General features: G+C 33.3%; 1 protein-coding gene across 1 annotated transcript; it reads right to left on the minus strand.

Annotated features, from left to right (window-relative positions):
* Positions 1-436: 436 nt before the first annotated feature.
* LOC142973342 (luciferin 4-monooxygenase-like) lies at positions 437-11,373 on the minus strand. The gene is made up of 11 exons (XM_076114994.1): positions 11,150-11,373; positions 7,941-8,145; positions 7,563-7,749; positions 7,088-7,210; positions 5,767-5,932; positions 5,504-5,641; positions 4,937-5,065; positions 4,778-4,858; positions 4,102-4,248; positions 2,885-3,050; positions 437-927 (listed from the first exon to the last, which is right to left on the minus strand). The coding sequence occupies exons 1-11, from the start codon at positions 11,315-11,317 to the stop codon at positions 782-784; spliced, it is 1,656 nt and encodes a 551-aa protein (XP_075971109.1). The 5' UTR covers positions 11,318-11,373; the 3' UTR covers positions 437-781.
* Between the last annotated feature and the right edge of the window lie 1,087 nt (positions 11,374-12,460).

The following is a 12,460-nucleotide window of genomic DNA, read 5'->3' on the forward strand; positions in this document are numbered from 1 at the left end:
AGATTTTTTAAGAGACCTGTAACGATGTTGAACTAGTATTTTTGACTCAGAGTGTAAGTGTATATTCAAATATTTCATGCAATATTTTTTTAAGTAGTTACTACGGTGTTGATGTGCCTTTAGTTTAATTCCAAACGACCTCCGTAGTGTTAATGCGGTATTGGGCATTTTTCTTGATAAAGAACATCGTGAGATGTACTTATGTATCTTTCTAGTGCATTCAATGTTTCATATAAATTACGTGGCTAGTGATGGTTTACATTTTCACATGATTGCTCAGCGAACATTATGACCCAAATCCCTCATGGGAATTTTCCAGCTCATTTATTTTTATTAGAAAATAAATATGGTTTCTTCATGGGGAAATATTTCAAATCGCTACGATCTAAGGAAAAAATAAAGATAGTTTGATTAAAGTTTCATATTTATTACTTTTATTAGTCTTATAAGCTATCTTATCACAATGATTTATTAAACTAATCACATTTAATCTAAACTTATATCTATTTTCGTTAGTAAGACGATGTTGAAACAATTTAGTAACCTAATTTATTATATTCAATTACTATCGACCTTGAATCGTAACATACTGTTATTAGAAATAATTACACACCTACGATTATTTACAGATAGTACCTACTATGATAATAATTTTTGCTTAGAAATTACATTTTGGGATTAAACCACTTACATTTTGAATGACATAAAACTTAATCGAATACGGTGGATAACACTTATTTTACATAATATCAGATTGAATATAAATAGATCGTACATCAATTTATATGGTTCGCTTGAACACATTCCACGAAGTAGCGGCGGCCATTTCCTTCACTTTAGCTCGATGAAGTTTGCCAGAGGGGGTAACGGGGAACGAGTCGACGAAGAAGAAACCAGTGCTCAGATTTCTTCCTAAAGTGATGTTGTCTGAAAACAATAAGTTTGGTGTTCAGTGTTGTTCATTTAGGCGAAAATACGTAATAAATGTACAACGAGCAGCCGTGAACGGAGATAGATCGTGCCACCTGTGACGGTGAATACGAAGTGAGCGCGACGTGGATACATCGAGCTTTGACCGAGCCTTCACACGTTGATTGACACACGACCAGAATAATATATACCGATTATTTTTAAACACATTATTTTAGGAGACAAATGAAATTCATTAAATTAATAGGTTATTTCGAAACATGGTGCAGTTGTTAACACGTTGGTGTTAATTTAATAACCTGATGCTTACTCTACCCATCTGTTATATGTTATAGTTTTAAAATATCGCTAACACTTCTGTTACATAGAATTGGTTAATTCTGGTGGTTTTTGCTGGTTCAGGTACATAAAATATTTCTAACTTTAGATCCCGTTGAAATAAAACCGTATTTATTTCCACGTAAATCGCAGTTGGGTACAAACATAGCGCAAACCACACTCGCCGAGCTTTTGCTACGCTAATTTACTAAAAACAGATATTTTCATTTCGTAGAACGGAACACTCAGTGTTTTTGTAATATCTAAATTTCATTCAACGTATGAAGTGACCGTGTTGGTAACAAGCAAACATTTTATATTTCGCTCTCGATTTGGTCGCTCAAAACGAATTTCGGTCGCAGGCCGCAGTCGTACGTTTATTTCACAAATGAATATTATTACAGGCGCAATACACGGACCAACTGTTACGAGAGTAATTATGACATGCTATATGAGTTTTCTTAAATCATCACATGAAACCATAGCTCGTTATTACTTTTACTTAACTTAATAATGTTTTAATGTGCTTTGATTTTCCTACGATGAGTTAAGTTTAGTAAAAAGAGAAAAGTAATTAAAGATAATTTAAAGACCAACAGCTATAAGTGTTTTTTAAAAATACCACTAATACAATATACTTAATCAGCTTACTTCGACTATGTTTTCATCAACAATCATATTGCTGTAGTCATTTAAAACCAGTTATAAATAGATTACTAAATAAGTATGGATTAATTGATAATAGTTCTAATTATTAATAATCGCATGATTCACAGATAAAACCATTCTATATACGTCTAAAACTACGCTATGAAATGATGTCATACCAATAGACAATATTTTTTTAAACATTACTTACACAAAGGTAGACATTTATTTGTTTATATTTTACGTATGTTTACTTTTTATTATGAAAATGTGTATTTCATCTAGCTGTAATAGTATATTATCTAGTCATCCTTAAAGCGATTCGTGTTATATTTTACAAGAAAATATGGTTTCCAGAAATAACCGCTTATCAAATGCATAATATTACTCTGGAAATTATTAAAACATGTTAAAGAAACTGTAAAAGTATTTTTAACCACCAGCGAATTACACAATTTTCCTGAAACCCATTAAAAACGCAAGGAATGCACAAACTAAGCAGAATTTCACCGCAGTTATAGTGAGGCAGTTAAGCTAACGTAATGGACGATAAAGGACGCGAATATTTTTATTTTCTCCAACACCGCTACTCGTAGGGTGTAGTTATAGCCCTGAATAATGACGCTCCGTGTGTCCTAAACAACTATTATTGTTAGGCAATTCACATTGTGGAAACCATTATTCCCTACAGGCACTTAAGCAATATGTCGTTGGTCGGTTAACAAAGTGAACTTAAAAACCCCTGAGCTTTATAGAATGTCCATCCATCGAATTAAATAATAATAAAATAATAACTGCAAAACATATTTCGAAAAGACGAGTAGCGCTTACTGCGAAATACAACTTACGATCTCAACACATACATATATTTCACTTATTCCACATACATACATCTCGTTATAAATACAACATGGCCGCCAGTTGCGTGCATCACGCACTACACGTCTTACGTGTTATGCTTATTAGCTAAGAATCTTAAAACACTTACTATTAATTAGATCAAAAAGATCTTGGGGGTCAATCTTATCACCATTTCTTCTCAGGATGGCAGCCACAGGAAGCTCCATACAGTTTGGTTCGGGCATGTTCACCACGCAAGCTTCGGCTACACTTGGGTGACGTTTCAGTACCTCCTCCATTTGCAATGGAGACATCTATAAGAAAACATGCTTCAAGTTTATATTTTTTTAATACTACTATCCATAATAACTAGTAAATGACGCTGCTTAGATTATTATTCGCAGCTCGGATTAATATCGAGACATTTTTGAAAGTTAGACATCGATTTTAAACTAAAAGACTTTATTAGTTAATACGTTCTCAGTAAGAGAATATGGCAAATTGAATGCTTAACTAAATAATAACACCAGCAAATAAATATTACTCCAACACGTTTCTATAAGAAAGCAATACATCATCGATAAAACGTCATTAAGCCGTAAATATGTCAGAAACTTTATTGATCAATAGGCGTGCCAAACAACCTCGACCACAGAAATATTTATCAAAGTTATTGCAGCGATCAATGTAATTGCGATACTTTAAAAATAATATCGTTTCAGCCGTCGCTACTATGCACGTTTATTTTTTCTACTTTTTTGTTCGAAAAATATATTTCTAGATTATTAAAAATACCGCATGAATTTAACTGCTGGAGATATTTAAAATACATATTATAGATAGATATTTGTTTAACGTTTGACTGTAGTTAAGTAAAGTGGTAGTATGACTCCTTTTGCTTCTGAAAGTTAAATACTAGCTCGTGGTAAATAAAATTCTACGAAATATAACAAAAAGCGAGGTAAATTAAGTAGATAGAAGTCTTGTAACAAACGGTAAGTTGTCGAACTGCAGACAGCGAGGACTTAGAAGATTTGATTTTTCTTGCGAAATAAGATTTTGTTTTCTTTTGTCATATCAAGTCGAGGCACTGCTCAGTGCTCAGTGTTCAGTGCTCCAGTAGGATGAATCAGAGCGTGAGGGAAATAAGTCTAGCTATGTTTACGCTCACTGATTCCGCGCCTTACATTTTACAGGAATTGTTATAAAATAATAGTTGAGGTACCAATTGATACACTATGGTGACAAGGCTAGGCAAGGTTGATTGAACCTTATATGGTACAGGTGCGAAATATTTAAAAAGGGATGTATAAATGCTGCTTTGAATATGAAAACTTGAAAATAGTACGAAATAGATGTAGTTACCAGAAACCCGTAGTGCTTAATTAAAAGTCTCTTTCGCTCCACGAAGAAGTAATAATCTTCGTCGTCCTTGTAAAACATGTCTCCTGTTCTGAACCATCCATCGTCTGTCAATATCATGTTAGTCTCCTCTGGATTGTTCCTATAACCCTAAAATACAATAAATTGTCTGACTTCATTTGTTTCATTATATAAACCATTGCCCTTCGACAGTTTTATATTTGGGTGCAATAAAATCAGATTACGATCACTTTTCTTTCATAAAACTAAAGTAAAAGGCCTTAAAAGGTATCATTCTTTAAATTAATGAGATTTTGTAAGCTTGAGTGAACTGGCGATGTGGCGGTAAAAGCTAAATTCTTAAAGAATACATCGATAAATAGGTACAAGTATGTAGTTGAGTCTTTTTCCATACAAAATTATAACTATAGCAATATTTTTGTCTTTTTTTTAAACCTTTTAAGATTTTAAACACGAAACTAATGTATATGTAGGTAGTAATGCCGTTGTTATCACCCTAACCCATGAGCTTACCAGGCTACCTTTTAAGGGATTGTGTTTATGGGATTTAAATTATTTACAAAGTTATAATTACACGTGCTCATGAAATGGATCTTTATTATTATAAAGGACTTTTCCTTTAATTTTAATGCATGAAGATATATGTTCATTATATTACCTTGAAGAAATCGTTCCCTTTAATCCATAATTCGCCAGTCTGATTAGGTTTATCCACAATCTTACCGTCATTGTCCACCAACTGCAATAAGATTCATGTAATCAATAGTGTCCCAAAAAATAGTAATTTGCAAAATGTAAAAAAAAGATTGTGACGTACTCTGTATTCGTATCTGCCAAAGAATGGTTTACCAGACGCACCGTACGGAGTGTTATGATCAAATTCAAAAACAGGAACCAAAAGCTCTGTCATTCCATAAACCAGGCTTATGTGTGCGTCGCATTTTTTCTAAAACAATCATACAAATATACAATTAAGAGATTTTGAGCATCGTTTTTTAATAGGATGTTCGGTATACTTTAAAAACCACATTGTTGTACGTACTTCACTATGTATAGAGCTGAATAAATAGATGATATACTTACATATTCAAAGTAGCAATAAAATAAAACATTCAAAGTTTGAATTCTTAAGTAAATCAAGTGGAAATTTTGCAAGGCAATATTTTTACATGAACAAATAGCGATAGTTGCACTAAATGCAGCCGCTCTGCCCAGTTTAAGCATTTGTTTTCTCAACTATAAACGTATTTCGACTTAATTGTGATTCGTTCGCTAGATATCTTTCCTCTGAAGATTTAGGGTGAGTTCGTATGAAACTTAGTAGGAAAGAGAAAAGTATTTTTTAAACAAAGCTCGTAAGGATTATGTTAGTTATTATACTCACTCTAAATCTGTCCAGTAATGGTTTTTCTATAGCACTGCCGCCAATAACAATGTATTTGAAACACGATAAGTCACAAACGTTTTCTGCCGCTACAAGAAATCGACCTAATAAATATGGAGTCCAGGCCGTCGCGGAAGGCTGAAATATTGTCAAACTGTTTTAGTATAAGTGGGTTAAGTTAGAAATCATGCTTATCATTATGTGAATCAGAGATTGTTTATTTTGTAATGTTATCGGTTAAAGTCCTTATAGTAGTTGATTACCTTGTATTTGTTGATAAGGCTAATGAGTCCCTGCGGTGACGGCGGAGCTGATGACTGAAGCCTAGTGTAGGCTTTAAGGGGACCGGATATGAAGTATAATAACGCCGACATCCATTGTAAAGTCGCCATGGCCAATGTCATTTCTATTCTTTCAGGGACTGGTGACCTGAGAAGATTGTAGTTTATTACTTTAGTGTCTATATTAGGTTTAACCCTTGTCACATTTGCTTAGTTACATATAGCTAATTAAACCTATTGTAGGTACCAATTATTTTACGACTGTTGTATTTATGTAATATGAATGTTATGATAAATTATGTTAATCAAAGCGACTGTTTATAGTAGGTACCTACGAGTAATTTCGTATATTGTATACGTGAGAAAGTAGAATTAAATACAATATTAAATTTGTTAGTAAGAGAAAGAACATTAATTTTCTAGCCTGCTTTGTATTTCGCAAGTTAATCGAATTTTACTGGCTAATGCATAATGGAACAATAACAAATTAATGTTGTATATAATGAACACCTACTATCTGGAACTACTATTGATTTTCCGATACAAGCGTTAAGCACTAACTAAACGTACCGCGAGTTTTCAAACATGTTTGCTTTAGTTGCAAAGTTTCAAACAAGCTGCAACATGTAATGGATTGATTGACGATATTGATACTAACCACTAAAGTATATTCACGAACATGTAAACTGAATTGTTCGAGTGTTTTGATACGATACACTCGTATCGATACGTTCTGTCAGCCTTTGAGGTAGAAGCGGTGAAACAAAGTGCATATTGCGACCAACGGAATGCATTCTGTAGACATTGCAGATATAGACTATATCCGTTCAGCTATTTGGTATTCTATTAAAGCCAAAGAGACAGGGAGATAGAAACATTGTTTTGCATCTACGTTATTGGTTCCGAAATGCTACGTTGAACTCACATCTGTATTGTTTCCAACGTAAAGACAGGTTTTATTTATGTGTTCAGTCTTGTCCGTAGTACATAGTTGTAACACAAATTAATAATTTATTTGGTAATGTTAGCGACCGCTATAATCCAGCACGTCTAAACTAATCGGCTACTCGGGCCGGTAAGCCCCGGATTTTGATTTCAATTTATTATTTACCATTTTGCTGTTTTCACACGCCTATCATTATTGTTTTAACGAAAATGTTGAATCAATTTTAGTTTGGTTTAACAAATTGCGATAATAATATTGCCTACTGAATTTCTAGTTAAGGTATTATTAACATTTTAGTTGATACATTTTCAGACTAACCGAAGTGTACTGTTATTATGAAAGCTTGTGAATACTTACCACCAACGAATGAGAGCATTGAGCAAGGTTTCAAACGGTATAATTGCCACCTTTGGCAGGCCAGTTGTCCCGCTAGTTAATATTAGCCACGCCGTAGTTTTAGACTGGTCGAACACAGCCGGCCTAAAACGTCACACATATTTCAAATAGGCGTTTACGTAGATAGTGTCTCTCACAAACGTGCCCACGTTCAACCTGGTGTATAATTCATGCATTCTCAATTAAGCGCACGAAATATGTCATCTCTGGGAAACTGATTTTTGAAAATTAAATTTTCTTTTAATATAAACTGTGTATAAGAATACGTTCGACCACAGTAATCATTTTCAGCAAACGATGATTGCGATCAGTGAGCGTTTTATAACAAAAGCGATTGAAATAAGATATTAAACTGATAAAAGTTTGTAATGAGATCAAAACTTTGTCTCAAAAACCTAAAATAAATGTTGTGTAGGCGATTCAATCAATACTTTACCTGTAATCAACCTCACTGCCGCCATATCGTTTGATAAAAGCCTCTAGATCGGTGTTTTCATCGTCAAACATAACTACTTCACATTTTTCACCGTTCACTTCGAACGCTTCTCTAACTTTTTCTTCGGCGGATTTCTGACAAAATATCATCTTCGGATGAACGTATGGCCATAATTTTTTCAGCTCACCTGTAAAACATACTACTTATTACGTTTGGTTTCTTTAAGGGCATTTTTTGTACTTTATTTTTATACAGAACATTTTGTAACAAACATCATTGGAGGTTTAACTTCGCTTATTTAAAAGTACGAGAACAGAAACATATTCTTTTACGCGTCTTTTTCTGTGTAACATATGAGACTATGCAAATGTGTTTTACCTGCATTAGAAGGATCGACTGCACACATGCCGTACCCTCCAACATGACAAGCGAAGTATGGGATGCTCAAGTCCAGGTGATTTCTGCCCATTACGATTACAGAGTCTCCTGGCTTCAAGCCATAGTTCACCATAGCGCTCGCAAGTCGTGCTGTTCTTGTCGCCACTGACAGATTTGTTTCTTTTTCGTCGGTCGCACCATCAATCTATACAATACGAAATTTTTATAAAGGCAATCACTTGTATTTGCACAATTAAAGACGAGAATGTTAGAAAAAGTGACGTATATTATACTGATTGAAGTAAAAGTTTATGAGGATCCACGTATGTTTGTTTCACGTAAAATCTACAGCATGATTTTTTAACAAAATATTCATAGTTATAATCTCGATATACGATACGGTTTAGTACGATTAATCTTTCCATGGCAACAGAGGTACAGGTAAAACCTAGTAGTACGCTTACAATACCTACTTAACTTAGTATACCTATGTATAAAAAGGTTCTTACTTCTTAGTATTAGCTTTACAACAAATCGTATATAGGTACTTTATATAACATATTGTCCTGTCCATAACGTCTGCAGATGATCTTAGTTTCTGTGCGACACGGTATTACTATTATGTCTACTGTCACATACAAAACAAGTAATAATAAGCGTTTGTTACTTCTTTACTTTAAGATCACTACGGAAAAAATAAATCTTATATATGAAATTTCCATGTCACAATGTTAGTTATCGTACTCCTCCGAAACGGCTTTACCGATTCTTACCAAATTTTATATGCCTATTCAGTAGGTCTGAGAATCGGCTAACATCAATTTTTCATATCCCTAAGTGAAACATTTTTTTTTATCTATATGGCAAAACAACGTTTGCCGGGTCAGCTAATTGTTGTATAATTTGAATACTGAAAAGACACGAAAGTCTTAATTTGATTTAGCTTTAACACTTTTCAAAGCTTAATAAAAGCAGGTTATGATTTTGTGTTCAGCATTTTTTGTTTTTAATCAAGTGGTAGAGAATCAATATTGTATTAAACTCTAGGTAGTGGTTTTCAATGCTCGGAATTGACCAATGTTCTATAAAACAATTTCTTAAAATGTCCGCGTCTCAGACGTTCGGAACAGGCGTCTTCCAGCTGTGAGAATATCTATTTCTTTTCGCATTTGTAACAGAACGAACGCTACGCCTTTATTTAACCAATACGGTATAAGTTGCTACCTATAGTATAGGTAGGTCTTAATAATCGAATGTTTTACGTAAATCGTGAGAACTTCTATAGTCTTAGTAACTTTTCTGCAGTCTTTTCTTTTTTTAAACACAATTGCTATTATGTGGTGGAGACTTTTACAAACACACAGCCATACAACCAGACCCGAAACAATTATTTGTTGATCGGACAAATAATTTTCCCGTGTGGGAATCGAACCCACGACCTCCCGACGCAACGGCAGGGGCGTGGCCACCTAAACCACTGCGCCACGGAGGCACTACATAAAACAGTATTAGTCACAAATAAGGAACCAGTTTTCATTATCATACAAAGAAATCTGGTTGATAAAATATTTTATTTACGTGAACCTCAAGTAGTACTAGGTCAAATGAACAAATAGTTTTCCCACTTGGAGAGACTCGGGAGCGTTAAAGTATGTACGTGAACACGTATTTTTCACGAAGTTATTTCGTTTTATACCAATATGGTGTAGTGGCTTTTGTCTTATTACATTTCTTTTAAAATTTGTATGTCGCACAATTTATTCTAACAAAAATAAATGTAAAGTAATAGACTTGACTTGTAAAATAAAGGATTCGGTCATACTTTTCATATTAAACTAACATTATGAATGCAAAGTTATCTCATGTGTGTATGTAACACTTTTATGGCTAATCTGCTGATCCGATTTATATGGAAACAGGCAGCGGCGTAGATTTTTTCCAAGAAGGACTTTTATATCACAGAAAATACACGAGAGCCAATCCGGAGGTAAAACGTAGTGAGTAAAATCTTCTTTTAAGTATTTTTCTGACATAATATATTATTGTTTTGTCATCCCATCTGCCATAGACTTAACCCATCACTTATATAATATTTTTATACACAGGCTTATCCTAAAAATAGGCTGTAGCTTCCATCTGTATATTTTTAAACAAAATACGATTACAAATCTCTCGAGATTATGATATTCTATCTCGAGAGAGGAGCCCTTGTCTACCGTGACAGGTTTAAAATGTACAGCTAAATTATAAAAATATTTTAACGTTCTAAGAATAACGTAACAAAACGTGAATAACTTGTAACTGAATATTTATTCGAAACAAGTTATAATTATTGCAATTTAAACTAACTAGACAAGTTGAAACTTTGACGAGTCTTAAGATTTAGCAATTATACACTTTGAGTTAGCTTTATACTTTTGAGTAATACGTCTAAGCCATTATTAACAATAAATATATTCTTAAATCATTTTATTAAAAAGCGACTAGGTACAAATGCAAACTGTAAACGCGATAGACATTATAATTATGTACAGAGTTTAAATAGATCGCCATAAATGTATGAAAATCACTGTTGTTTGTTTGACGATTAGATCGTTTTTTCGTATTCAAGCCAAAAATATACGATTATAGAGTCAAGTGACATGTACAGAGCGTTATTCAAAAATAAATAAATTGGTAACTATTTATACAATTTTATCAAATATATGTTGGTTCGTAAGATTTCTTATGACTCATCTTGTAAGGTTTTTCGTTTCCGCGTAATAGCCAATTGAAAAAATACTCTATCTCAATACAACCTGTATTGGTTGTGTATATTTATACGAATTGCGAAATAGGTAGAACGGGGTAAGTAACATTATAAGAAGTCATGTATCAAATTCCCACTAAATTTAACGATACATATTTATACTAAATATTAAATATACTAATAATAAAAAACGGTAGAGTTTGATTATTTGTTTGGGCGCGCTTATCTCCGAAACTTCCGGTTCGAAATAAAAGGATATTTTTGAGCTGAATAGGCGTCACAACTCTTCTCTACGATTAGTTAACGAACAGAAATAAAGAAATATTGAAAAAATCGGGAAAAATCTAAAGTCCATCAGACGCAGTCGCGGGTGGTCTCTGCTAAATAATTTTTGATAGGATACACTAACAGGTAAATTATCTACGATCAAGTATGATTACTTTCTGGGATCGCTTCTTACTTGATTGATTAATTCTGGTTCCTGCAGCATGGCTTGTAGCACCAAATGGCCAACATGACAGTCCTCTTCTTTAACATTCCACCTCGCAGCTGCATTCTGTCTCAACGTTCTCACTCGTTCGTAAATACAGTACTTCTCAACCATATTGTTTACACACATATTACACATTGCCAACTAAACGAGTATGAAAGTGAAGAATAAAATTGCTTTAACAGCAACGTCTTTTACAGGTATGTGTTTGAAATAAATGCTTACCATCAAAACATTTATATATGTATCTTTTAATAAGTAGGTACACTTTATCTTGTCATGATTGCGTTAAAAGATTAAACAATTACACAAATATACTGTACTTAATTTGTGCAATGTTATTATATGATAACAAAATAAATAAATTAGGTCGCGTTTTTGTTTTTTGTTCATTGTATTAGCGATGGATATGAGAGACAAACAAAAGGAAATACAAAAAGGGCAATAAAAACAAGAATATGGATTTAGCCGGCCATTTTTTGTTTCCCGTCCGTCAAGTGTCATGCGGGGATTTTAGTCTATGGGGCGAGTAAAATAAAGCCATTATAAATAATGCGGTAAAAGCTAAATTGGTTTTTCGTTTTAAGTAAAGTTTTCGTTTCGACATTAAACAAAGCAATAAGTTAATTGGTTGAAATAGTCTGTTTTTAATTACAAAACGGTGCCCGCGAAGCGATGCCCGCGCTCCTCCGTAATTCGATAATTTCACGATTTAATTTTGTTGTTGCGTAATATTTTGGGAAACTAACAGATTAATGCCTGATTTGTGTTAAATTATTTTAGATGAATATTCATTTTCAGTGGAATGGCTTAATTTGCGTTGTATGATAATCAGACAATGTACAGATAACAACTACATATTTTACTAAATTAAAGTGCACTCCCGTCGATCGTCTACCGATTGTAGTTATAGTAACACAGTGATTTGTTCAGACAACTTGTTGTACCGTAAAACGGGGTGAATAGAAACAATTTTCAACTTTGTCCTAAAAATTTGTAGCGAATAACTTGTTATTTTTATTGTCAGGTTGTTTTATATCATGTCCGGCGCCATGAAGAAAGAGTTAAAACTATATTTGTCCAAAAATATGCACAATTTTACGATATTTCATTAAAAAAATGGTCAATTTCTATTCACCCAGCGATAGGGGTGAATCGAAACGACCAAAGGGGTGAAGGGAAAAATTGTGTTTTAAAACGTTTTTTCAGTTAACAATATTGTATCTTTATAGATAAATATACACCTAAAGAGATAAACACTCCAAACAACTCATTAGAAAA

Source organism: Anticarsia gemmatalis, chromosome 5, assembly GCF_050436995.1.
Source record: "Anticarsia gemmatalis isolate Benzon Research Colony breed Stoneville strain chromosome 5, ilAntGemm2 primary, whole genome shotgun sequence".
Classification (NCBI taxonomy): domain Eukaryota; kingdom Metazoa; phylum Arthropoda; class Insecta; order Lepidoptera; family Erebidae; genus Anticarsia; species Anticarsia gemmatalis.

What these genes read in the sequence shown, in the direction of transcription:
- LOC142973342 (XM_076114994.1), bottom strand. Translation starts at nt 11,317, where the DNA reads ATGTGTAATATGTGTGTAAACAATATGGTTGAGAAGTACTGTATTTAC. An exon ending in TTAAGCACTACGGGTTTCTG is followed by an intron (nt 3,051 to 4,101) that starts GTAACTACATCT and finishes GTTTTCTTATAG; the next exon opens with ATGTCTCCATTGCAAATGGA. An exon ending in TCTTTTTGATCTAATTAATA is followed by an intron (nt 928 to 2,884) that starts GTAAGTGTTTTA and finishes TATTGTTTTCAG; the next exon opens with ACAACATCACTTTAGGAAGA.